General features: G+C 33.5%; 1 protein-coding gene across 19 annotated transcripts in view; it reads right to left on the reverse strand.

Annotated features, from left to right (window-relative positions):
• The window catches only part of PPFIA2 (PTPRF interacting protein alpha 2), a 476,082-nt gene that overhangs the window by 81,234 nt on the left and 367,401 nt on the right, over positions 1–27,447 (reverse strand). For 10 of the 19 annotated variants that reach the window (XM_067697456.1, XM_067697448.1, XM_067697445.1 and 7 more), the window contains 10 exons: positions 24,603–24,749; positions 23,398–23,532; positions 18,517–18,603; positions 18,006–18,089; positions 17,619–17,750; positions 16,008–16,070; positions 12,288–12,379; positions 7,691–7,826; positions 5,766–5,986; positions 3,102–3,339 (listed from right to left, as the gene is read on the reverse strand). In XM_067697456.1, coding sequence (XP_067553557.1) covers positions 3,102–3,339; positions 5,766–5,986; positions 7,691–7,826; positions 12,288–12,379; positions 16,008–16,070; positions 17,619–17,750; positions 18,006–18,089; positions 18,517–18,603; positions 23,398–23,532; positions 24,603–24,749 — 1,335 coding nt within the window. The remainder of the gene's footprint in view (positions 1–3,101; positions 3,340–5,765; positions 5,987–7,690; positions 7,827–12,287; positions 12,380–16,007; positions 16,071–17,618; positions 17,751–18,005; positions 18,090–18,516; positions 18,604–23,397; positions 23,533–24,602; positions 24,750–27,447) is intronic. The other 9 variants (XM_067697457.1, XM_067697454.1, XM_067697449.1 and 6 more) reach the window with 1 other exon arrangement.

Here is a 27,447-nt window from a genome sequence, read left to right on the forward strand (position 1 = left end):
AAAAGAAAACCTTCCCGTCTTTCACTATAACAATAATGAAATGACGACAAAGTTTTGTTAGGTGATAAAGACTTTCTGGGTTTTATTTTTTGTTTTTCTGAGTCAGATATTAAACATTTAAAATATTTTTTTTTACCCTCAGGAAATGCTCTAAATATCTGGTTTTTTTTTGAACTAGGTGTCTCTTATTTATTTATTTATTTATTTGGTTGCACCGTGTCTCTTAGTTGTGGCAGGCAGTCTCCTTAGTTGTGGGAGGCGGGCTCCCTAGTTGTGGCATGTGAACTCTTAGCTGCGGCATGCATGTGGGATCTAGTTCCCTGAGCAGGGATCGAACCCGGGGCCCCCTGCATTGGGAGCGTGGAGTCTTAACCACTGCACCACCAGGGAAGTCCCTCTAAATATTTTTTAAGTACTCTAATTATAGTATAATAATGCTGATTTACCACTGATTTATTTATAACTAACTGCTCAAGAAAATGCATGAAAGCAGTGGCAACCTATTCATACATACATAAACTTTATGTCTAAATGGCTATGAATATATTATTTTATTATTATAAAAATAATAACACTGTCAAGGGTTATAATGCTAATATATAATGAAAATATTTAAAAGGGCAAAATACTAGGTTGCAAAAATGTAAGGAAATAATAGCAATACAGAAATAACCAAAGTTTTCTTAATTTGAATGCCAACTAAATTATGCTCTGTGGGCCAATATTCTTACCGTAGCTTTGATAATAAATAGGTCATCAATTACATATGGATAAACTAAGCCAGAGACAATATCATTTTTAGTTAATAAAATCAGATGGACGGTTCCTAGATTTCTAAAATAAGCAGATCATAATGTAGATCAGTATATTGGGTTAGTTTATCTTAGTACCTTGGCTAAAAGTTTGTGCTGTATCTAGCTGGGATCAGCTCTGATTAGCTGGCCTTTGTTTGGACTTGCCATTGTCTGTGCTATCTACTTTAAAATATCTTTAATATCAAGTCCGGAAATAAGCAAAGAATAGTAAACTCAATGGCCTAAGGAGGTAAGTATTTCCTTTCAAAAATTTTTTTTTCATCATTTCTCGTTTATACAGATTTACTTGCAAGTTCCATATTTGTAAAGAGTTTGGATATGGGAAATATTGCCTCACCATATAAACAGTTTTCTGTATCAATTCTCAGTCACAAGGTTAAAGAAAAAGATATCTAAACTGACAGACATAATAGAAATTTTATGAAGATAAAATTTTAAAACTTATTTACTTATAAGGTAGTTTTCCCCTTGGGGTGAGAGTATCATATATATACATACACACATACATATGCACATATGTGTGCATTTATATAAATTAATTCTAATGAAAATAATCTTTACAGGTTTTTTTTTTTGCCACAATACACATTATTGCAACATAGTTATTTAAAGATACCACTTAGAAATTGAGTTAAACTTCTTTGTTCAGATATTATACACACCCATATACACAGAGAGATGCAGGCATTGTGACACTTTTTATAGAAGTTTCACAGCCTTCTGACCAGAAACACTATATACACTTAATATTCTTCTGTCATATTATTAATTTCTCCTCCATTTGTTACATTTGTGCTAGATTTTTGCAGTATACAAACTATTATTTGACCTATTTGCATTTTACTTAATCTCTATCCCCAAACTTTATTTATTTATTTTATTTTTTTATTTTAAGTTTTTTTTTTTTTGCGGTACGCGGGCCTCTCACTGTTGTGGCCTCTCCCGTTGCGGAGCACAGGCTCTGGACACACAAGCTCAGTGGCCATGGCTCACGGGCTTAGCTGCTCCGCGGCATGTGGGATCTTCCCGGACCAGGGCATGAACCCGTGTCCGCTGCATTGGCAGGCGGACTCTCAACCACTGCGCCACCAGGGAAGCCCCAAACTTTTATTTTTAATTGGAATTTTATTGTTTTAATAACACAGTTTTAATATTCATTATACAAAACATAGAATTTTACCTCCATAAAGAGTTCAGAATATTTAAATCTTCATTATTGTTGTCATTTCAACATATTCCCAGGTAATCACAGAAAAAAAAAAAAAAAAAGAAGAGTATATGCTTTTGAGTTAGCAAATCTGAAAAAAAATCCAGCCCCTCTTTACAAGCTGTGTTGAACAAGGACAATTTACCCATACTCTCAACATTTCAGTTACTTTCGCTCAAGATAATAACATTTTCAAATGTTATCACGAGAATCAAGTGACTAAACATCATGACATTCAGTAGTCATTCCACCTAACATTATTTTTAGCAAGGAGTACTTTGATTTTTTTCTCTCTTATGTGAAGGGTACTTCCTAATTTAGGTTTCCAACTTTTAATCCCAAAAGAAGATACATGAAATAAAGAATTAAAGAATAAAGAAGGGTGAAAATGTTGACATGAATTATAAAACTCAATTGGGAAATTGCTGCTATTGTTGATGGCTCTTCTTTTAAAATTATATTATGTATATTATAAAATTATAACATTCTATGTTGGTGTTTTGAAGTGATTATAATAAATAATTTTTGAAACTTATTGTGTTAAAAATAACCCACCCAGGTCTTCCCTGGTGGCACAGTGGTTGAGAGTCCGCCTGCCGATTCAGGGGACACGGGTTCGTGCCCCGGTCCGGGAGGATCCCACATGCCGCGGAGCGGCTGGGCCCGTGAGCCATGGCCGCTGAGCCTGCACGTCCGGAGCCTGTGCTCCGCAACAGGAGAGGCCACAACAGTGAGAGGCCCGTGTACCGCAAAAACAAAACAAAACAAAACAAAAAACCCACCCAGTCTCAATCATCAAGGTATCATCAGTAAAAATGAATTTAATGGTTTAAGTCATTCAGATTTCTGATGTGATATTTAGATTACTGCTCTTCCATTTACTTATTATGTGACCTTGGGAAAGTTACACCTGTGTAGGCGTGGTTTCCTCACTTCATAGTGGGATTAATATTTGTATCTACCACATAGGTTTGTTGAGAAAAAAAATAAAACACACAGAAAGTCTTTAGACTAGAATAGATTTCAGCTAATGCATCAGTAATTCTAATGGAAGCAAAGGTTCTCTGGACACATCATACCAGTGTCATGACTCCCATCCGATCCATTTCCCTGGCAGGACTTCGAGGGGTGAGCTTTGGTGTTGAGTGTCCACTGGGGGGAGATGAACTGGCCAGCGAAGAAGCTGTAACCGAGGCAGTGATGGAGGTACCTGCGTGGACCCTTGCTAAATTCAGGCCTTCCAGACTCACACTAGCCACTCTATTCTCAATTTCTTCAGCACGTAACTCTGTAGATTCTTTCTCTTCCTGAATTAGTCTGAAAGATACAGTTTATTTTTGATACATTTTATGCTGTTATAATGTTAATCGGAATTCACTAAATAAATAAATACTTCGTGAACATTTTATATCAAATCTAATATTTTCTTTTTTCCCTAGGCAATATAACTTTCAATAAATTCCAGAGATTTCCTGGCTGAAAATTAGAAAATCTTTCTTTTCAAATGATACATAATTCCTCCCAACTTTCATTTTGACCCCATTTCTATACTACCACCTGTTAAAACTCTTTTAAAACCTTGAGTGCCTAGTTAATTTCTGCCACTAATCCTAATCTTACATTTGTACTCAGGAACGAATATATGAGACTTTTAGAAACCCAAATCTCAACAAAGTCATTGAGTCTTACCTCCTATCCAATGAAAAAGTATAACTGATAGAATTCTCAATAAATGGTCATTCATAATTATAATTTGGCCAAATAAAACCCTGACTCAGCCAAGTTGCCTTTACATAAGCACCAAGCAATTTAATAATGTAGATATGAGAGACAGATAGTGAAAATTTTTTAAAAAAATACTGTTGCTATAAATGCTTTTGAGAAGACAAAACACTATTACTCTTTCTTTAAATAGGGAGAAGCTTCAAGAATATACATACGTTATTTATTACAAAGACACAAAGAATAAAGAACTTTAGCTGGGTTGCTTCAAGATCCTATTTAAGTTGAATCTACACACATTTTGCATATTGATATAATAAAACTGGGTACCAGTATAGTTTGTTTGAAAAATGGAGTTAGAAACCACCTCTCCTGAGATATTTTCCTCTTAACTACAAATGGCTTATTGTGATTTCCTATGATATAACCGTTAACTTCAAGGTTATGATCACTGCAAAGTTTTCTTTTTACGTATTTACTTTGGAAAAGTTTGGCAGTTTCTTACGAAACGTAACATACTTTTACCGTATAAGCCAGTAACTGTGTTCCTTCATGTTTACCCAAAGGATTTCAAAGCTTATGTCCACACAAAACCCTGCACACAGATGTTTAGAACTTTATCCATAACTGTCCAAACTTGGAATCAACGAAGATATCCTTCAGTAGGTGAATGGATAAATAAATTGGTACATATATACAGTGGAACAATATTCAGTGCTAAAATGCAATGAGCTAACAAGCCATGAAAAAACATGGAGGAACAATAAATGCATGTGACTAAATGAAATAAACCAATCTGAAGAGGCTACATATTGTATGATTCCAAATATATGACACTCTGGAAAAGGCAACTATGGAGACAGTAAAAAGATCAGTGTTTTCCGGGGGTTGGGTCGGGGAGAGGGATGAATAGGCAGAGCACAGCGAATTTTGGGGACAGTGAAAATACTATGTCTGTATGATATCATAACGATGGATACACATTATTATACATTTTCCGAACAACTAAGAGTGAACCACAATGTAAACTATGTATTTGAATAATATGATGTGTCAATGTAAGTTCATCAGTTGTAACAAATGTACCACTCTGGTTAAGGATGTTGATAATGGGGGAGGCTATGCATGTGTGAGGCTGGGGGTATATGGGAAACCATTGTACTTTTCCCTTGATTTTGCTGTGAATCTTAAACTTCTCTAAAAAATAAATCAATACAAATACTGAGGCAAATTTACTCTTAATTTTAATTTTTCACTTACACAAAGAATATGAATTCTGTTACTTTGAAGTTTATTTTCATGGTGCATGTTTTTTTAACATCTTTATTGGAGTATAATTGCTTTACAATGTTGTGTTAATTTCTGCTGTATAAGAAAGTGAATTCATGGTGCATTTTAACTTCACCCAAAGATCAGAATCCGAAAGGAAGGTTTAATCAAGTAACACAGTACATTATTAATGTTCAAACACATTCCAATGGAAAAACTGCCTCTTCTTCAAAAAAGAAAAAGAAAAAGAAATTTAGTACTTTCAAATGATTGGTGGTAAATGATTCCAGAAAAACCTTCTGGTGAGAGGCAATATGGTTCTGCTATACAAAAAATTGTAGTTTTAAACTCTAGGTATTCTATTAATTGTAAAGGAGAGTAAAACTTAGAGGAACTAGTTGAGTAAGAGATAGATTGTAGTTTAATCAAACAAAAAATCCAATGCTACCCAGATTTTCAGTTTATTTGGAAAACTCATCAAAGATTTCACCTTTACCTAATTCTTTTATATTGCTCTAATATCATCATTAATCTGTATATTTTTCATATATGTTTCTTACAAAAGCTGTCCTAATTTTATTCCGGGAATTTGTGAAAATGCACATTCTTATTCAGTAGGTGTGAAGCGAGGTCTGAGATACTGCAGTTCTAATAAGCTTTATTGGTGATGCCAATGTTTCTGATCTGATGATCACATTTTTAGAATCAAGGTCTTCTAATCACTTGAGACCATCAAAAATCATTGAACTCACCTGATTTCTTTGTTGATAGCATCCAATTGTTCCTGAAGCATCATGGCTAGGGTCTGGGCATCAGAATGACCACTTGGAGAGAGAAGATCCATTGAGCTAAAAATCGTTTCTCTATCATCATCATCAATGTCAGACATTTCTGTGTCACTTTCAAAAGGGTGGCTGCTTAGCACTCCAATTTGTTGAGTTCTATTCCATTCATGATCCCCAAGAGATTTCACCTAGATGGTAAAGGAACAATTACAGTATTTATCATGCTGCTCATTTTCAAAGCATTATTCTGAAAATAAAAACTAAAAACATACACGCTTTTATAGCTTACTTGACAAAGGTAGAACTGATTATTAATATTTTAATTTATCATTTCAATAAAATAGTTCCTTGGTACTTAAATAATGGTAGGTACTAATTTTCAGCATAAATATCAATATTTTAATAGGAATAAAAATGATAAACTTCTGCATGATTTTTAGTTCAACCCCAATTCAAGGCAGCAATTACTTTAAAGCATCTATGTTGGCAACATTTTAACTTGTTTTCAAATATAACAATCTCTATTCACTTGTACTTTAGCATTTTCTTCTCTTATACTAATTAGGCTGAGGGTACGAATATTACCACTCAATAAATTACACAAGAATTCTCTCTCCAACATTCTAAGAAAGTATTAATAAAAATATTGTGCAGAGGTTTAATTTCATCTACAGTGCTCTGGTCACTTAAATGCCTCACTGATTTTTTTAAACCCAAGGCATACTACAATAATTTACATGACTACGTTTTTAAAATGAATATAATAAATCCTCCATGTGAACAAAAGTCTTGAGTAACCAACAGACCAGTGCTTTTCAAGCTGTGGTCTGAAGGTAGGAGATGGTTGAAAGTAAGAGAGCAGTCCTAGATTTTCTGCTGTAAAAAAAATTGTTTTTCATTTTTGTGATGATGTAAAATGACTTCTGGGGGGACCACAAGATACTGCCCTGAGTAGTTACTTCAGATTTGAGGACCTGAGTAAGTACTTGTGTTACAAATTGTTTTGGTACCAAGTAGCACTAATTTATTTACCACATAAAACTGAGATGGATTTATTTATTCTTCGTTTGTTCATTTATTTATTTATCCATTCATTAGATATTGAATGCCTACTACAAGGGACTAACTTATACATGACATGTAGTTGCCAGCTAAAAAATCAAAGGATGTCAAGAGCCTTGTATAAATAAGGACAAGTAGGTTATATAGTATTTTGGACACATAAAAGAGGTTGAGGAAAACAAATTATACTTAGGGCACACAGGAACTATATATTACTTCTCTATAAAATGCAACTATATACTTACTCAACATATACAGCCTACAGATTTTAAGTTATTGACTGAATGAAAGACTGGCACTGCAGCTTATAATGAACAGTTTTCTATAAACACTTTCAATAGTGTGTGTACATTTTCCTCAAAGTGTTATTAAAACAGTAATTATTATTAAAATATGTAATTTTAATTAACAATATGAGTGCCATTGCTTAAATGCCCAAGCAAACTAAAAGCCCATTTGTTTGGCAATATGGCATAATAGATAAAAGTGTGGAATTTGAAATCACACGAATACAGGCTCAAGTTTTGACTCTATCACTTTAATGGCTGTGTAAGTCTGAACGCTTAAAATTTCTCAGCTTCAATATTTTCACATCTGAAATTAGTATAAAATAGTACTCAATTTACAATGTTATGTGGATAAATACTTGGGACATACTTGGTTCAACTTTTGGTACGTAGTAGGGGTTATACGTTAGTTATAGTTTTAAAAATATGTTATATATCACACCTGAAATTAATAACAATGAATTCTCTCAGTATTAAAATACTATCCAAAGTGGAAGAGTGCATTTACTTAAACCATCAAAGACTTGAAATAAAAAGTTTAACCTTTGGCTCATCTCTCCTCACACCCATGCGGCCTCTCCTTGGTCTTCTTATTACTTTAGTTGTTCTGTAATCAGACTGGCTGTCCACTAGGGATCCAACAGAATACCGCAGCTCAGCTGAGGTGTCTAGATGAGTTCTGGAAACAAGGAAAACATAAAATATGCTCAATCTCAAAACTTAAACTTTACCAGCAAATCACTATCCACTGCTTAATTGGCAGTAAAGCACAAATCCTCAAAGGAAGAAAAAAAAAACTTCAAGGAAGAAAATAAGTGTTGAAGTGTTGTAACTCTCAGAGGTCTCTTCGGAGGCTTATGTCAGAAACCCCAGTCTCAGTTTCATTCTGAAGGTCAAGTTCATTTTCTCTTTTTGGAATATTAAAAAACCTTTCTGTTTATTAATCATTATTTTCAAAAGCAGTAGTCCAATGGAACATGTTAAGATTGACAACCAAAATCCATTGGCTTACATTCCGACAACTCTTAGTTTGAGCTATTTAGTGGATATCCCAGTACATGCTATTTATCACTGTATTTGTTTTAAACATTCCTCATTAAGCTAAGAGAAAAATGTGTAAACTTTTGGGTCACAAAATTATCTATTTTCCAAAGTTTTATTTTTCAATTTAGAAAATCAACAAAATACTCAAAATCAGATTGGCCCAAGGTTAATAATCTTATTTTTTTAATAAAATAGGATATTTCACCAGAAGAGTTTTTCAGCTTTTGATAAGACATTGTTCCAAAAAGATTAAGAAAAATCTTCTAATAAGCACATTTAATTCTGAAATCTGCTTAGAGACGAAACAGTTGGAAAATTCTAACTGGAAAATATCGTCAGACTGGTTTTCAAAAAACATGATAATAAAGTACACTGTAATCAAAGTGCACTAAAGGTTTCTCCAAATATATTATTTATATAGAGATTTACAGCAAATTCAGTTTACTGCTACGATGATGATGATAATTACAAAGCAACATGCTGTCCTATAAAATGATCCATCATCGTTAGGAAATATGCTTAAAGCCGTGTTTTCTCATGAACCTGGGGCTCCTGCTGATCTACTATGCTTTCACTCTTAGCTCTCTTTGTGAACAAAGACAAACATCCCCAAATATTCGGCAAGATTATAAAAGGTTAGGTGAGGTCTGGGTTTTTGAAAAAGTAGAAGACACTGACCTAACTGATGCATGTCTTTGTTTTGCCAAATTGGACATTAAAGCAAATGAACTAAAGAATCATCCCCCAAATAGATGACAGCTATTGTTTTTATAGAAGTGAACTTGAGACTTAATCAAGCAAAATGGCTTTATTACGAATTAGTCATATATTAAAAACTAACCAACCAGGCCATAGTCATTAAGTGGAACAACTCTCAGTCTTTATTTATAGCAGAGGGTGTAAGTTTCATGAAGGCAAAGTTCAGAGTTTAGTCACTATTGTATGCTCAAGGAGGTATCCCTAGAATACAATAAGAACTTAATAAATATCTGGTAGGACAATGAATGGATGCAACTGATTATAATACAGTCCTAACTGTCTAGGTCAGAATATCCTAGCGACCTTTAGTCTGTGGCTGCTTAGGGTAATGTCTCTGTGGGTATCAGAGTAGAATTTCTAAAATTTTAACACCTCACACTAGGAGTATTGTTTTCTTGTTTTTTTTTTTTTTTCTTGTTGTTTTATCTCTCAACTCCAAGTCATTTATAAAAACATGAAACAAAACACAGATCTGGTCCCATCAAAGCCCTGCTCAAAACTCTTCAGTGTCTTACAAGGTCCTCTACCTGGGCCCCTCCTACTTTCCAGCTTCACTGCTAGTTACTCTCTGCCTTCTCTCTTCGTCTAGCTGTGCTGTCTGTCATTTTCCTCAAACTTATACTTTCTTTTGCTTCGAGCCTTTGAACATGCTATTCTTTCTGCCTGAAATCGTCTCTTCAAACATTTATGTGGTTACTATTCTTAAGGTCTCAGCTTAAAAGTCCCATCCTCATATACTATTCTAGCTCCTGGTATTCCCTCTATTATAACAGTCCTCAAATTCATATTCCTGCATTTTCCATCTGGAACATGTATTCTTCACTACCATCATCACTGTATCTCCAATGTCACAGGCTCACAAGTAGAAAGTACTTAATTGATCTTGAGAGAACAAAGATCTGAACCAACAACAATTGTAGAAGAGCCATTGCTTATACTTCATCTAAAGCAGTTACCCCTCACCTCTCTCTTTTTATTCAACTCTGTGATCTGTCAGAGGCAGTATATCCATATATCTCAGTTTTAAAATTATTCTTGGTGTACAATATTTTGAGAGGCACTTGCAGATGTAAGTTACAATACAGTCACTGGTTCCTTTAAACAAGGAACCAGGTAGTTTTCCCTCCTGAATCTCCTGTGACTCTTGAATATAATCTCACAAAGGAGCTTCAATAGATAAATCAAGCACGAATTTTCTTAGAGAAAAGCTGTTACCCATTTCTCTGCTTCCTGGGATGTCCTTCATTGTCCTTTCCAATTATCCAGATCCTACCCTTTCCCTTGAGTTGAGCCAAATCAGGCTTTCTCGGCCACTCTGGAACTCATTTTACTTTCATTTCAGATTCTAGTAGAGGATATTAGTCACTGATACTTTAGCTCAACTCTTCTTACCTCCCCACCTGTAAGATCAAAAACTAGTAGATGAAGTTCTCATGCACTTTCTGTCTTCTTTATTGTTTTTCTTTTCAATTATGTGCACTCAGAAATATGAATGTTCAAGAAATAATTGCTCTTTAATAAATATTCAGTTATCTCATTATAAATTAGCTATCTTAATAATTCCTATAATACTTTATATTTGTGAGTTGATTTACTGTTTACAAAACACTTTTCTCACTTGTCTCCTTTATCTGCAAAGTAATCTTGTGAGATAGTCATAAAATATTATTTTATAAAAAATATTTTTATATAATTCATGTAAATATACATATATATTTTATAAAAATTATTTTATATAATTATGTAAATATACATATATATATATTTGAACTTATTAAGGAAAAATGGGTTTTCCAAAATCAAACTGCTAGTTATTGTATGTTTAAGACCTAGGAATGTCAATTTTCTTATTTTTGGTCTAGTGTTGTTTCTATTACAATCCATTGTATCAAAGAATAGTTGCTCTGTATGTAGTTCCCAAGTTTCCCTGATGATCCTTCATTGTGGATTAATGTCACATTGCTAGGCTGCCAAGATGACTCACTAAGGTGATGAACTTTTAGACAACACTTCTAGAACTCTGTATTTCTGAGACTGAAGGTCAAAAAGACAATGAAATGGCCATTTGGTCTTATTAAAATATGTTTCATTTGTTGACTGAATAATGCTAGTTCTATGTATTTACTCTGTTGGTATTTTATCAGCTCTTTCTTTCTCCTTTACCGTCATCATCATCATCACCATGTATAAGACTGAATTAATAGCCTCAGATATATAAACCGTAATAAAACATTAGAAAAATAAACATTATTTTCAAAATTAAAGACCTACCTATTTAAAAGTTCCTTGGGTGTATTTATGCCTGCAGAACTGTGTTTCTTATACTAAACTGAATTCAAAATACTGAATTTTGTTCTTATTAATACTCACATTGAAGAGAATGTAAGCACCCTTAGGATTTTTTTTAATTTGGATTTTTCACCTGAATGTCCAAAAAATGCTTTACTAGATATTCATTTATTCAACAATATCTATTGAGAGTATACAATATACAAGGTTTCTTTTTTTAGGTGCTGAGATTATGGTACTCAAAACAGACAAAATATCCAACCTTTGTAGAGCTAACATTCTTAGGATAAGCATAAGACCAAGAAAAATGGACTTTTAGAAGTCTGTGGTGGTCAAAAGTTTCAAATAGCTGATACTGTGTTATCTATCAAATAAATGCTCAAATGGGTGAATCCCTCTATGGTTTTTTTTTATCAACTTTAAATAAAAGGCTCTAAGCACAAAGGCAAATTATACGTGAATTATTGAGCTTGATCTGCCTATCTAGAGAGTAAACAAGGATCTCTTTGCTTTTTTTTTTTTAAGATTAGGTATTGAGTCAAAGTAGATGAGTACAAACAAGTTTACTTGAAGTTTTTTTTTTTTTTTTAAACACATTTAATTTCTCCTTCCCTCTTTATTGTAATTAGTTTAACAAAATAGGCAGACACTAAGTGATCATACCAATGATGCTTCTTCAGCAAAATTAAACACTGAAAACATTTCTGCATGTAGAGAAAATGACTTTTCCTGGAAAGAGATGTAATTTCTGTATATATGGTTCCACTTCTTCATTTATAATTTATAATATATAAGAAGACATAGCTCTATATATATTTGATACAGAATACAAAAGGTAATAATTTATATTTTTATTGAATATTTAAGGGAAGAATTACTGAATTAGAGAATTATTTTTGAGTGTAGAAACTGTAAATCAGTAAGGGATCAAAATAGGGCAATGCCTGCTGAGAAACAGGAGGTACTTATTTATTTTACTTGAGGAGATATGAAACCATAAGGAAATTCATAATGATTATTGGTGAAAAAGCTTTTTATTTAATGTTACCTTGATATTGTGGGTTCAATTAAAGAGCCAGTTCTCATTTTCAACTGGTCAAGTTCAGATCTCAGCTTTTCAATTTCTTCTGCTAATCTTTCCTAAAAGTCAAAGAGGCGTTACTCAGATGATATGCATATGCCAATAGTACCAACACTCAACTATGATAAACCAAACAACGAAGCTTAATGACTTTTTAAAAATGGAAAAAATGATTAACATATTTTTATTATATATTGTTAGACATGACAGCAAAAAATGCCTGATTTTCTCCTTGAAATGAAAATATGACAGCAGAAATCAATAAAATTTTATCTACATTCCCTAACATTCACTAATGCTAAGTTTTTCTAAATATATGGGAAAACTAAGGTCATGACCAGCTATGTATACATCACTTCAAAATCTGAGTAGAACGTATAGCAGTTTAAAAAATAAAGAAAAGGTCTTATTTCTACAGTAAGTAAAGGATTTCAACCATCCTATAATGGTCGAAGGACACATGGGTGAAAGAGAAGGAAGATTAAATTAAAAGGATGAGAAAAAAATTATCACTTGATATGAGTTAAAATTATTAGCTCTATATTGGTACAATAATTTATGCATCTGATAATTTTCTCAGATTGGCATTAACAGTTTCAGTCTGCAAATTTATGAAGATGAGGGTGATCTTATAGCCCTTAATTAAATATTCATGTAAGGACTTAATTTTGTTTTTGTAATTATAAATTTTATAACATTATAAATGTGTCCTTCCAGATTTTCTATTGCTGTTATTTTTCCCCCTTTATGTGGCCAATGCTGGACATTTTACTTGACTCATACTTCTTTTCTCACCACAATTTTTTGTCAATGTGCCCTTTGCAATGTTTCTCTTATCTGATCTTTTAAAAATTCTTTCTACCACCATCTTACATTACACACGTTTTTACCTTTTTCCTGAATTATTTTACCAGCTTCCACGATGTATTGCTACCTTCAATCTCTTTCCCACACATTCCTCTGCTAGATGTATCATTTTATTTTATTTTATTTATTTATTTATTTTTTGCAGTACGCGGGCCTCTCACTGTTGTGGCCTCTCCCGTTGCGGAGCACAGGCTCCGGATGCGCAGGCTCAGCGGCCATGGCTCACGGGCCCAGCCGCTCTGCGGCATGTGGGATCTTCCTGGACCGGGGCACGAACCCGCGTCCCCTGCATCGGCAGGCGGACTCTCAACCACTGCGCCACCAGGGAAGCCCTACAAATTACTTTTAAAGCGTTTGACTTTTACTCTGAGTGAGACAGGAAATGATTGGAGGATTTCTGAGCAGAGAAGTGACCTGATCATTCTGATGGCTGTGAAATGGACTGATGAATGGGATTAGGAAGTAGAGAAGATAAAAAATTATTATGTTCTTCCAAAAACAGGCAAGAGAATTATGGCTTGGACAACAATAGTGTTAGAAAGAGAATGGCAAGGATATTGGTTGTATTTTGAAGATAGAATTAAGAGAATTTGCTTTTGGACTGGCTATGGGGTGTGTGATAAAGAAAGAGGTCAAGAACAGCTCCAAAGTTTTTAGCCTGCGTAGTTAAGAAAAAGAAGTTGTGATTTACTGACAAGACTGCTGCTGGTGGTGATTAGGTTAGGTGGTGGTGGTGTTTGGGGGGTTGGGGGATTACTTGTTAAGACTGAGATGACCATGTGTCCAAATAGAGATACTGGGTTGACTCTCGAATATATGTACTCCCTCAGGGAAGAGGAAGTATAGTAGGTGATCTAAATTTGCAAATTCTTAATTTACAGATGGTATTTAAATCCATGAACTCACCAGGGACCGAACATAGAGAAGAAATCCAAGGACAGTCCTAGGAACTTCAAATTTTAGAGATCAAAATAATGAAGAGAAACATGAAAAGAAGAGGTTGAGTATATGAAGGATATTTACTAATAATGGACTGTGAGTTAAATATAATCGAGTGAAAATTTGAGGAGTTATAGGAGATGTGGTTAGATGAGGAAATGTGCTCAGCTGTATGGAATGATATTCAGAAATGAGGTATGACCTGGGATTTGCTGCCTCTAGTGATTGACATGAAAAGGAATGCAAAGCATGGAATGATTAGTACTGCGGGTTGCCTGGGCAGACTTTTGGAGCTACAGGCTTGGGTAGGAGGTTGGGGACTGGGTTCTGGGGATCTTGCCAGAAGCACACAGAGCTTTGGATAACATAACATTCCATAACAGGATTAAGTCCCGAATTCACAATCTGTTTACACCCTAGTTCTTTAAACATAACCAGTCACAGCAAACTTCTGGTGATTCAGCAAATCAACCATCTTTGTTTTCTCTGTGCTATTGCATAGTTATCATCTTCTTCCCTACCATTCTTTATTTGTTAAGATCAAATGTGCCTTCAAGAGCCTGATGAAATGTTATCTTCTTCACTGTAGACTTTCTGAACTACTTTAGAAAGAATTAGATGCTATCTTCTAGGCACCATATTGTATTGCTCTAATACACCTATATTTTCTGGGTTTAAGGGTGTGTACATCCTGACCGTGGGACTAAATAGTTATTTTCTAAATTAACATCATAATATGTAGTATTCAATTCAGTTAAATGTACAATTGTTCTTTCTTATCTTTATTCTCTCATCTTTTCCAATACCTTCCAAATGACATACCGTTGCCAGATCTCCTTCCCTTTCCTCCTTCCTTCCCTCCCTTCCTCCCTCTCTTCCTCCCTTCCTTCCTTCCTTCTATTACTCCCTCTCTCCCTCCTTTCTCTGTTTCCATTCCTTCCATCTTTTGTTTAATATACATCTATAAGTCACTTCTTAAGTTAGTGATTTTATATTATTTCATTTACTGATGCTGAACAAAATGAAATAAGACAAAATTGCTAACAAGAATTTTACATGTTAAGGAAGGAGGAAAACACATTGGCAATTACCGCTTTTAACATTTTATAATCTGGTCCTTATCTGCCTAGTCTGTCACATATCCTACAATAAGAATAACTGATTCCAGCCAAACGGTTATGTCCATTATTATTTAAGATATCAAAGTCACTACTTACCTCCTCCCCACTCTAAGTACTTGCAATCATGGCACAGGCACTGTATTTGAAAGCCTTGCAAAACAGTCCTATCTTAAAGCATTCTGAAGCCTTCTTTATAGCAGCAATGTATATTGATCTATCCTACCTGTAGTTCTTACTATCTTTCATTCATTTGACACTTGGCATCTGTGACTCTAGAACTCATTGTTTTGTGTTTTCTCTCCTCAATTAGACTTTTCAGGTACTTTAGAACTAAGTTCATGTTTGCAAATATAACAGCACAATTTTATGCACAGTAGGTATTTAATACATTTCTGCTAAAATAATATCTCAAACTAGACACAAATCAGTGCATACATTTTTATCCCATTTATATAAAGCATGAAAAAAGTCAAAACCATTTTTTTTCTGTTAGAAGTTAAGCTAGTGATTATCCTTTAGGATAAGAGTAGTGATTATATGCTAAGTGGGGCTTCCAGGATGTTGACTTTCAGTGTGTTTGGTTTGTAAAAATTCATCAAGCTCTCCCTATATATGTACACTTTTCTGTATGTATAATATAAAAGTTAAAATATTTTTAAAAGATAACATCCTAAAATTATTTATTATCAAATTTATTTTATAACAAAATATTCACCAATGTGAAATAGAAAACTGGGCAAAATGTAAGCTTCCATAATACCTTGTCATGCAAAGATTCTTCCAGATTCTTTCTGAAAGTTTCTGATTCTTGAATTAAAACATTCTACAGAAAAGAAAAAAAAAACAGATAAATAATAAAACAGAAAATAATTAAATATGTAGATTAATTTTTTATCACTCAAGAATCTTCTTTGATTCCTTCCTTGGTGCATCTATTTTTTTGTTTCCATGGAAACCAAGTTTCAATGGAATCTTTAAACAAGACACCTTAACATTTTTAGAAATACATAATTTAAATAGGAAATGTCATTTTGTAACACTTGGATTGACAAATAAGATAAATAGTAACTTTTAAGCTATTTCTGACTGCCTCTTCCCAGTCTTTTTAAAATTTGAAATAATTAGGTTACTTTTCAAATGAGAAAAAGTGAATAAAAAGTAAAATATTAGCCAAAGCTATCATAGAGAAGAATTCAGATAAACTCATTTTTACTACCCGAAGAAAGAAGAAATTGTAAGATCAGATTTTTTTAAAAGTTCAATTTCTGGATCTTTATTTCAAATACATAATTAACAATTTCTAATAATGTTTAAATTATTAGATAAATAAAAACAAAATATTAGCTTTTTTAAAAACTAATGTTACATATCATGATGTGGAAATAACTTGCATCATAGATTTGAAAAAAATCCTTGCCATAAAAGTATTACTGTTGTAAAAGCTTTATGCTTTTCTTATAGTATTACAAAGCATGATTTAAAATAATGTATTCTTTTCACATTTATAGAGTTAAATTAAAACACGAGTGTGGTTATTGGCATGCATTTGGTGCTGAATGGGAAGAAGGCATGCCTTATGACTTCTTAATGGGTAAATTAATCAAACTACTTTAACATTTCATTGAAACATTTTTCCTATTTTGGTTTATTGTATGGAGCAGGGGAAAATGTCTAGCTTAGGTAGCGATTGGCATTCCATCTAAATTTCCAAAATGATTTCTCCACCTAGGTTTTAGTCCCTACCTTTTTTTATACTCTGGAATTGGCAACCAGCTCACTAGCTCTTGCTGGTCAGGTAGTCACCAACTATTAATCGGACATATTAACTGTGAATGAAGTTGTAGATTGTACAGAAACACTTTTTTGGAAACAATGCAGCTGAAAGTTTTGCATTTCTAAACTCTGTGGTGGGACTGACACTAGTGCTATTGGTGATATAAACTCACTCACATTTTGGCTTTTAGACTAGCAGTAGATTCAGTTACTTGAAACATTTGTATGGTTCAAAGCAAGCCTCCCCACACACTCCAAAATACTAATTTTTGTCTTACTCTTCGTCTTTGCATACCACATGAAAGACAAATGAAATATTTTCATCACAAAAGTGCAATATGTTTTAATACCTTTGTCTTATATGATCATGCTAATATGTAATATTTATATACCATGTAACATTTTTTATTCATTTAAAAATTGATCTTACATATTTTTACAGAAACTATTTGTTCACTTTTAAGAATATATCAGGCTTTTTTTAAATTAAGGAAAGTAAATGGATCATCTGAACAATGCAATGGTTGTAGCAGAGTGTAATACAAACATGATCGTAAGAACATAGCTGATAATCATGTGATTCTACTGGTCCTTTTACCTTCTCTTCTAGAGCAGCCATTCGTTCCTTTAAGTGTAGCTGTAAGCGTTCATTGGATTCAGTCAGAAGTCTATCCACAGTATCGGATAATCTTTTGTTGTGCTCCTCATTCATTTTCTCTCTTTGCCTAGCCTTACATTCAAAAAATAAATAAATAAATTTAACATAAAAATCACTTAAAAATATTTGGGTTTGTTTTTTCTAGTTTTAAAACTGGATTTAATTTTATGTCTGTTTTGATTAAATTGGCAGAAACTTCTTTTAATGCACAGGGCATATCCATATCATTTTAAATATAACCTATAATCAAGAAAGACATTCAGTTCTTATATGTAGAATATAAATCCATAAACTGATGCTTGAGAGGGATGGTCTTAAAATACATACTCTTTGAAGTTCTTGATTTTTCTCTTCAAGTTGACCTTCTAGATGCCTCATACGTTCTTCAATGTTTCCATGTCTTTCTTCAGCCTGTTAAGAAATATGAAGAATGCACCTGACATGTAAGATATGGTTAACACTTTTCCTCTAAATAAACTGAAATAAAATGTAAAGCAAGCTACTACCAACCGCAAATGTAGTTTTCAAAAAATAAACTTTTTTTAAACAGGCAGCTGAACAGCATTGCTTGAAATGTGTCAGCTACAAAGGCCTGTTACATCCAAGCATCAGCAAAACATCGGAGTTATTTATGAGCAATGAAATCAGCCAAATGTAACATGCAGACTGTGCATGGTTTGAACACAAACCTGCCATTGTCCAATCTTAAGCTCCTGAAGCACTGAACTGCACAGATGGTCGATTATCAATAAATAAAAGTAACATAATTTTTACAAATGAAAAGAAAAACTTAGATGAATTCTATTTAGCAATAGAAAGTAAAGTCCAGTAGGACTACCTTCCTACGTATGGAGATCATTTCTTGTAGCTTAGCTTCCATAACATATTGATAATCATCAGATGAGGTAGAAGAGGTTGGATCAGACTAACGAGTCAAGGAAAAGGAGAGGGACAAAATTGAAAAATCAGAACTAAAGGCACTGACACTGAACAGAACATAGCACAGAATGCTTAAAAGAAAAATGTGACAGCAAATTTAATACTTTAATAGAATTTTACGTGGAAAGAACTACACTGATATCTGGTGAACATGATGAAGTTGATGGTTATAAGTGAAAAATAATGATATGCTCAAATAAAAAGCTACCAACCTAAGGTATGGAAGGTTAGTGATGGCTGGCAATGAAAGACCACTACAGAATGAACTAAAGCAACTCTGAAAGAGTCATGTAATAATTGGAATTATGGGAAACCAAACACTAGAATATGTCTCTGATAGATTGTTAAAAGTTTTATATTTTGGGTTGTTTGTTTGTTTATCATATTACTTAAAAATAATGGAAACAAAGTACCTCAATATTGAGGAGTAGGCCAAGCCAATGACTCAGGTAAAATAAATTTGGAACAAAATTTATTATAAACCCAGCTCTGTAGAAATCAGAGAAAAAGCTAAGCCACGGGGTTAATTATTATGAGTATTCTCCAATTCAAGCAGGATTGTTTCCTCAGCAGCACTGGCAAACTTACAAAATGACTTCTGGTCTCTGAATACAAACTATGGCTGTAGGTGTAGAACCTCAGCGCCTATTCTTAGACATAGCCTTAATTCAACATTTTAAATGAAAATGATTAGAAGTCCTCAAATAAAGTGAAAATAATGCTGTGAGGACAAGAAAACTTATTGTGAATTCTCCTGAATGATACTAGGGACCACTCTAAAACTGATTCTGCATTGGTTTGTTGCTATGGAAACAAAATAGTGCCCTAAAGTGAATAGGCAGCACAGTGCCTTTTGTGAGCTAATGTTTGCCCAGTGCCAAGGTTAGTTACATGTCTTGGAGGTGAATGTCAGGTTACCACAGATGCAGAGTGTTCAACACATGTGACATTGCTGATAGCTGAATTGTATTAGTATGTTATGCACAGATTACATGTAAAGTTACATCAACATTTTAATCATAATTACAAGTTAAATAATCACAACAGCCAAAGTACCCTATGTCAGGATAACAAAATTTAACTCCAGAGCATATTCTATTACATTTTATAAGTTTATTCTAAAACAGTGAAATGTACTTTATGCAAATATAGGACTATATATAAATATATCATGCAGTACCTGAAAAGAAATAGTAACCTATTCATGTATTGCTTCATATACATATGTACTATTTTATGCAAGAAATTCCAACTTAATCTATAAAATAAACATTTAACGGCTGTGCTTATGCAAATAACTCAACGTTTACATTTTGAAAGATTTTCCTTCTGATATTCTTATTTCATAAATCAGGAAAATAATGAAGAAATAACAAATAACCAATTTCTCTCCTCAACCAGAAGCAACACAGAATGCTACCATAGTCTTCAAATGCCACAAAATGATTTTATAATATTTTTTAAAATTTATAATTCAATTAAGAATATAGTAAATGGTTCAAAATGTTGCTGAAATTATGTATTTTAAATTCTTAAAAATATCTGTAATCTCTCAAAAGTACATTTTAACAAGCAGTTAATGTTATGACAATTAATCTGGTGACTGACTCAAGGTAGTCAAGGTATGAACATTTCAATTTCCAAAACTGTTTATTCAAATATACAAGTAAGTCAGTAGGTCCTTAAAACTTCTAGCTGTTTCCATGTTAACTACTGAAAACACACCAAACATTGTGAAAATTCACTTCAGAGATTAAACGAGAATTCTGTCATGTTTAAATCACTGTTATTGTTGATACTTTTTATTGGTACTAAAAATGAATGAAATACCTTATGGGATTCAAGATGAATTATGTCCTTGCTGAGGAATATGCATTTTAATTAAAGAAGTAAACATCATAAATCATAAGAGTGGGATCCCAAAATGTTATTATTTAATTGTATATACACTCACCAAAGCCAAATTTTAAATTTTATCCCTAGCCATTATTCAATACCTCTTACTTTCTAAAAGCCTTAAATGAGCTTTAGCTACCTATTTTTACACACACACACCCCACACTGGCAAAAAAAAAGATATTCTTATCAACCAAAGAATAAATTCAGACATCATCTCTAAACAAACACTGGATCAATTTGCAACCACTATTGATTTATGTTCACCTTAACCTTATGAAGCCTGCAATTTAAGCAACTGGTGTAAATACTATAGTCACATAAGAACAATCTTCTATATTTTGACTCCTTGATGGGATAGAGGGCTTATCTTGGTTTCACTCTTTAATGTGACAAGGCAATTTCCAAACGAGCTAAAGTTTTAGAAGAAAACTTTACAGTTTTCTTTTATAGGCAGAAATAGTTTTGAGAAGAATGTGAATATATCTGGAAATGGAGAAGCAATCAAATTTAAAGAGAGGAGGGCCAAAGAGAAGAAAACAATAGTGGCAGATAATAAAAGCAGAAAAAATACTTATAGGCCAATTAAAATATATGAAGGATTGTTAACAATATCATTCAAAATATGGGAGAGGGAGCCTAAACTAAGCATAAATCATAAATTAGTGAGAAGTCAAAAACATTATGACGTAGAAAAGACTATGGAGATCAATAATAAGACATTGAAAACAAATTGGAATTGAAGTAATGAATAACTAAAACCGGTTTTAGAGACAGTCCCTAAAGGTCTTGAGAACAGAGATAAGAAAATGGTCAAAAATCTTTTTAGCCATAAAGCTTGGGAGAGCAAATGAAGACTGATCTTCAAATGTTATAAAAGGGTTACAAGCAGAGGGAGTACACTGAAACTAAAATCTCAGCACCAGAGGCGTGTGAATAATGAATTAAATATGGCGATAATCTACAAACTGTATATCTGAAATAATGTTGATACACAGCCAGTCAGGAGAGAAAGCAGTAAAAAGGACAAGGAGAGTGAATTCTAACATTTTCAGACTTTTTAAGAGAGGTAAAACTCCTGAAAAGTGAGGAAATCAAAGGGGTCTATTCCCTTTTAATTCCCTTTCTATTCTCTTTTAATTCCAGATGAAGTAGAATTTTAGCAATATATTATCAGGTAGGAGTGAACTGAGGAAGTTACTTTGGGTGCATAAGTGAATATATGTATCAAATATGACCTCAGTAAAATAAAATAGAGGGAAAAACAGACGAGACATCTATTTTAAGTTGTTTTGTTTTACATTCTAAATTAAGGATTCTTAGGAATTTTTAAAGCCTCATATGCCAAGTATTATATTTTAAATTATGTTTTATTCTCAATCCATCAGAGGTTAATTTGGGGCAATTTTTTGCTGAATTTTAAATTGTGTTTTTGGAGGAGAGATTCCAGACTTTCTTGTAGTTTACTTATGATACTATTGATTATTTTACACTAAAATATTACAAAAGTTACTTTTATTATTTAGCCTCTTGCCTAACTCCCCCTAAAATAGTTCAGTTCAATAAGATAACTCTTTATAAAATTTCTTTATATTCCTCAAATGAAAAGCCTAAGTATACATATCTTAATCCATATTATAGTAATTTTAAATGTGTTTGCAAGAAAAAATAGCATATTACTACTACTATGTTTGCACTTTTTATATAATTTCAATAATATTTCTAAAATTAAATAAGTTTATATTTATTTTAGAAATCACACATCTCTGAAATTTCCAGAGTGGTTTATGGCATGGTCTGTGACTATGGAAGGATCCAGATTGTATCACCCTAATCAGACTAAAGTTTCATTCAGCTAGTTAGTCCAATACTCTACAACAAACTATACCAATACTTTCTGCTTTGTCAACTGTTTGTCTTTTCACTACCTGTTTAACTACCCTATTTTAACTAATAGGCAACAGTTTACTATTCCTCTTTAATTATTTACTTTTCCAAAAGTAACTATATGTGGCTACTTTTATTTTGTTGCATCAATTGTTTTGGATAATCCCTAATGCCAGAATTTATAACTTGCAGTTCATGTATCTATCTGACCCGTTTACTGCAGTGGTGTGGAAAACAGCACATGGTAATGACTATGTGAACATCTAAAATGTGTGTAAATTTTTGAATTGATATTAAAAGTCAAACATGCTTTTAGTGACAAAATCTGTACTTTTATTCTAGTGACATGTGACTTTCAAGCAATGCCATTCCATTTGACTGTGAAAGGTAAGAATAATCGTTTTAGCATTATAATCGTTGCTAAGTTCTAAAATATGCATATAATTGCAGAATCTAATGTCCATAACAGTTAATTTTGAACATTCTTCAGAATATTATTGATTTTAATTGGTTCAGAAGAAATTACAACTATTAAAATCACTTTCTGACTATTTAATGGCTTTAGACTTCTACAAATCTAATGTCTAACTTCTAACAAAATTTTTTCATACCATAGTCAGAAAGGAATCAACTGCTTATGATATCTCCTACATTTCTAATACTGTACAATTTATGTTGAGCTTACTAAATTATTATGTCTCACGTATATCCATATGTGCAAATATAACCATGGAAAATTAACTCTACGGATGTGATATTTTGTTCGTTTTTGTTAATGTTTAAATAGGCAAAGGAATCATCATATCATATATATCAGTCATTCATTTCAACATAAATATGTGTAACATAAAAATTCATCTAAATAACAGACCAATAGAGTAAAGATTAAATAAACTTAATCTTCATAAAGCCTAAAGAAAATCTTCATATATTCCATTTTGATTACTAGTCATTTCTATAAGTATATCTAAGTTGACCAACTGTTTTATTGCAGTACCTTTGTCAGGGCTGCAATTCTCTGAGCCAGTTCAGCCTCTACTTCAGGTAAGGTCTCAGCTTTTCTCATAGTTTGCTGCAACTTTTGCTCAGCTAGCTCAAGACGCTCTTGTAACTGTCTATTCTTCTCTTCCATCTGAAATAGGGACGAAAAAAGAGACACTTAAATTGTCACAGTTAGGATAGCAAACACCAGTCACCAGGGGCTGTGGGCTTCAAGTCACTCTTCTAGAGTTAAAATAAGCTACTACTACCATACCTACTGTGCAAAGAGATTATTGTTCTCATGTTTTCATATATTACTTATCCATAATCCTTAATAAATTCAGCACATTAAAAAAAGAAAACCTTTTACTGACGGCAGCAAAAAGAAAAGAAGTTAATAGTGAGTATTAACCTGGACAAATGGAATACAACTTAGTACTAAGACTTCAGATACACCGTAATAGCAACATACTGAAAATCGTAACATTAGCTGGAGTAGGAGAGGGAATGTAGCATAATGATTGAGAGTCCAGGCTCTAGAGATGAAGTTGGAAGACTTTTCCTGTGAAGGCCAGATGGTAATTATTTTAGGCTTTGTGTATCATAAAGTCTCTGTTCCAACTATTCAATTTTACTGTTGTAGCACAAAAGCAGTCATAGACAATGATTAAATGAATGGGTATGTCTATGTTTCAATAAACCTTTATTTATAAAACAGAGCCATAGTTTTGGCACATGGGCCATAGTTTGCCCACTCCTTCTCTAGAGCCGAATAGACCTAGGTTTCCATTATTGACTCTGCAATTACCATATGTGTGACCTTAGGAGAGGATTCATGTCTCTGAACCTTAGTTTCCTCGGTATAATAATTGGACTTACTTTACTCCTCAGTATAATAATTGTATAATAATTATTTTACTTTACAGTATAATAATTGTACTTACAGGTGGTGGTTGGATTTAAGTGAGGTAATACATGTAAACTGTTTAGCACAGTTTCTGGTTCATGTCTAGATCCAAAGTAAATATTAGTCATTATTTTTATTATTATTAAGATAGATTTCTAGATTACACACTGAAAATCGCATCTGTTTAGTTAGCTTGGTTATAAATTTTAGAGAATGATTGATTACCAAAGAATACCATATTTTATTTACTCTATGTTTTGTGAGAATGGTGAGAACACACAGACCAGAACAAAACCAAGATAGAGATACTGAACCTGCCGTAGGATGGCCTCTTTATTTGCTAACTCATTTTCTAGTTTGTCATTCATGTCATGTATGGAGGTAGATTCTCTCTGAGCACTGAGGTAACGCTTCTCAAGGGTCGTGATTCTTTCTTCCATATCTTCCTTCTGTGCCATGGCCTACAATTAAAATAATTTAAAAAATCAGATTCTTAGTTTATATATTGTCTTATTATTTAAGTTGAATAGTGAGCTATAAAAGAAACTATTGCTTTCTTGAGGTAAATATTCATTCCTTTCTTTTCATTAAGGGGATGCAAGATTTCATGTGAGTTTTCTCAACTTATTTGTCAGAATTCTTCTTCCATCTTGGGTTAGCAAAAAGCTTTCTCTATCTGAGAATGCAATGGAGCACATTTTAAAACTCCTTACTGTAGACTTGGTATTCTTAGAAAAGAAGTGGCAGAAAAATTAGTTCATTACACAGTAGAAATAAGTATAATTATGGGTAGAGTTGCAAACCATAAAATTGGTAAAATGGTGGCTATAGTTCCAAATTGCAAAGGGTTTTTCAAAGAAGGATAATAAATATCATCAGTATCCTTATTGTCATGTATAAGTAAGAATAGCTCAGTGGTTAAAAGAGAAGGCAAAAATGAAAAAAAAAAGTAAATTTGAATCACACTCACAAATGAATTGACAAATTTACTTTGGAACTTAACCATTTCCCTTGTTTAATTGGAATATGATATATTCCAATGAAAAAGAATTTATAGAACTCAATGAATACAAATCTCTAGGGGAAAATCAGTTATTGGTGCAAATGAAGTGATAATTTTAAATACTATATTATTAATATAATATTAACTACATTAAGCAATAATTTTAAACCATATAATTCATAGATAACATGGAAATGATTTTATCTTCCTAATAGCTTACATGGGAATTTATTAGTAGGTAGATAACCTACTTTTTTGAGATATTGGGAAAAATCAGCTGCAGAAGTGAGCATCTTGGGCCTGGTGTGGTTTTCTGATAATTTGGGAAGCTCCTTTGCATAAGGAGCCTGACATTGAGGAGATGGTGGTGTTTTCCATTTATTACCATCCAGGTTTCTTTGACCACTTGTTCCTAAGCAGTCTCTTTGTTACTCTCCTACAAGATCCAGAGTCAATCCTGCCACATGCACAGAACAGATAAATTCCATTCTAATTTTCCAACAGAAATAGAAGCCCTTAAATGGACAGTCCTTCAGCTTCCTGATCTTCCCTAACCACCATCTGGAAATTTAACTACATCCACATAAATCCTTAACCTCTATCTTTTAGTTTAGAACAGGTGTCCCACCTTCCCTCAAAGTTCAGTCATTATCTGTATTCTGGGTTTTATGCCTTTTCTTTTCTTTTTTTTTTTTTTTTTTGCGGTACACGGGCCTCTCACTACTGTGGCCTCTCCCGTTGAGGAGCACAGGCTCCAGACGAGCAGGCTCAGTGGCCATGGCTCACGTGCCCAGCCACTCCGCGGCATGTGGGATCTTCCCGGACCGGGGCACGAACCCGTGTCCCTGGCATTGGCAGGCAGACTCTCAACCACTGCGCCACCAGGGAAACCCTATGCCTTTTCTAATTCAGGGATTTGGTCACTTTTTCTCCTGAATTTTCAAGGTGCTAGTAGAGGTAAATCCCATAACAATAGCAAGAAGAATGAAACAGGCTTATAAAAAATTTGGTACAGATCAGAGGTGGAGAGCAGAGGAAACAGAGATGATTCAAAGAAAATAAGAATGAGAATTCTTATTCTCATTCTTAAAAATAAGAAAGATAAATTATCCGATAAATTATGGACCATTGTCCATAATCTGAATTGAAATTATGAAACCAAACTGTTGGAGTGGGTGGAAAGACTTACCATAGCTTTAAAAATAAGTAAGCAAATTTATTTACCAGGTAATTAATAAAATCCTAGAAAAATAGAAAGCCATACAAAAGGAAATATTACCATTGAAAATGACTACTTGGATCATTTGTGGAATTATTTACATAGTCATAATAATGGTAACACTGAATGTGATTTTGAGATGATTATAGTGGAAGGATGGGTGTTAAGAGAAAGGAAGGGAAAGAAGAGAGTTAAAATCCTCATATAATATAACAGCAAGACATAGGATAAGTTTAAATAAGAGAAAATACCAGAAGTAATGGCTAAAAGGGTTGAAATTAAGAATTTCAGAGACTCTCCACACCTCTCCTTCCGGGAGCCTGTGCAGCCCGCCACTGCCAGAGTCCCGGGATCCAGGGACAACTTCCCCAGGAGAACGCACCACACGCATTAGGCTGGTGCAACGTCACGCTGGCCTCTGCCGCCGCAGGCTCGCCCCACATACCCTCCCTCCCCCCTGGCCTGAGTGAGCCAGAGCCCCCGAAGCAGCTGCTCCTTTAACCCCGTCCTGTCTGAGCGAAGACCAGATCCCTCAGGAGACCTACACGCAGAGGCGGGGCCAAATCCAAACCTGAACCCCAAGAGCTGTGCTAACAAAGAAGAGAAAGGGAAATTTCTCCCAGCAGCCTCAGGAGCAGCGGACTAAACTTCCACAATCAACTTGATGTACCCTGCATCTGTGGAATACCTGAATAGACAACAAATAATCCCAAATTGAGGAGGTGGACTTTGGGAGCAACTATATATATATATATTTTTTTTCCTTCCCTTTTTCTCTTTTTGTGAGTGTGTATGTGTATGCATCTGTGTGAGATTTTGTCTGTATAGCTTTGCTTTCACTATTTGTCCTGGGATTCTGTCTGTCTGTTCTTTTTTTTCCTTTTTTTTACTTTTTAATTTTTTTTCATAATAGTTATTTTTTATTTTAATGACTTTA

Source organism: Pseudorca crassidens, chromosome 11, assembly GCF_039906515.1.
Source record: "Pseudorca crassidens isolate mPseCra1 chromosome 11, mPseCra1.hap1, whole genome shotgun sequence".
Lineage (NCBI taxonomy): Eukaryota > Metazoa > Chordata > Mammalia > Artiodactyla > Delphinidae > Pseudorca > Pseudorca crassidens.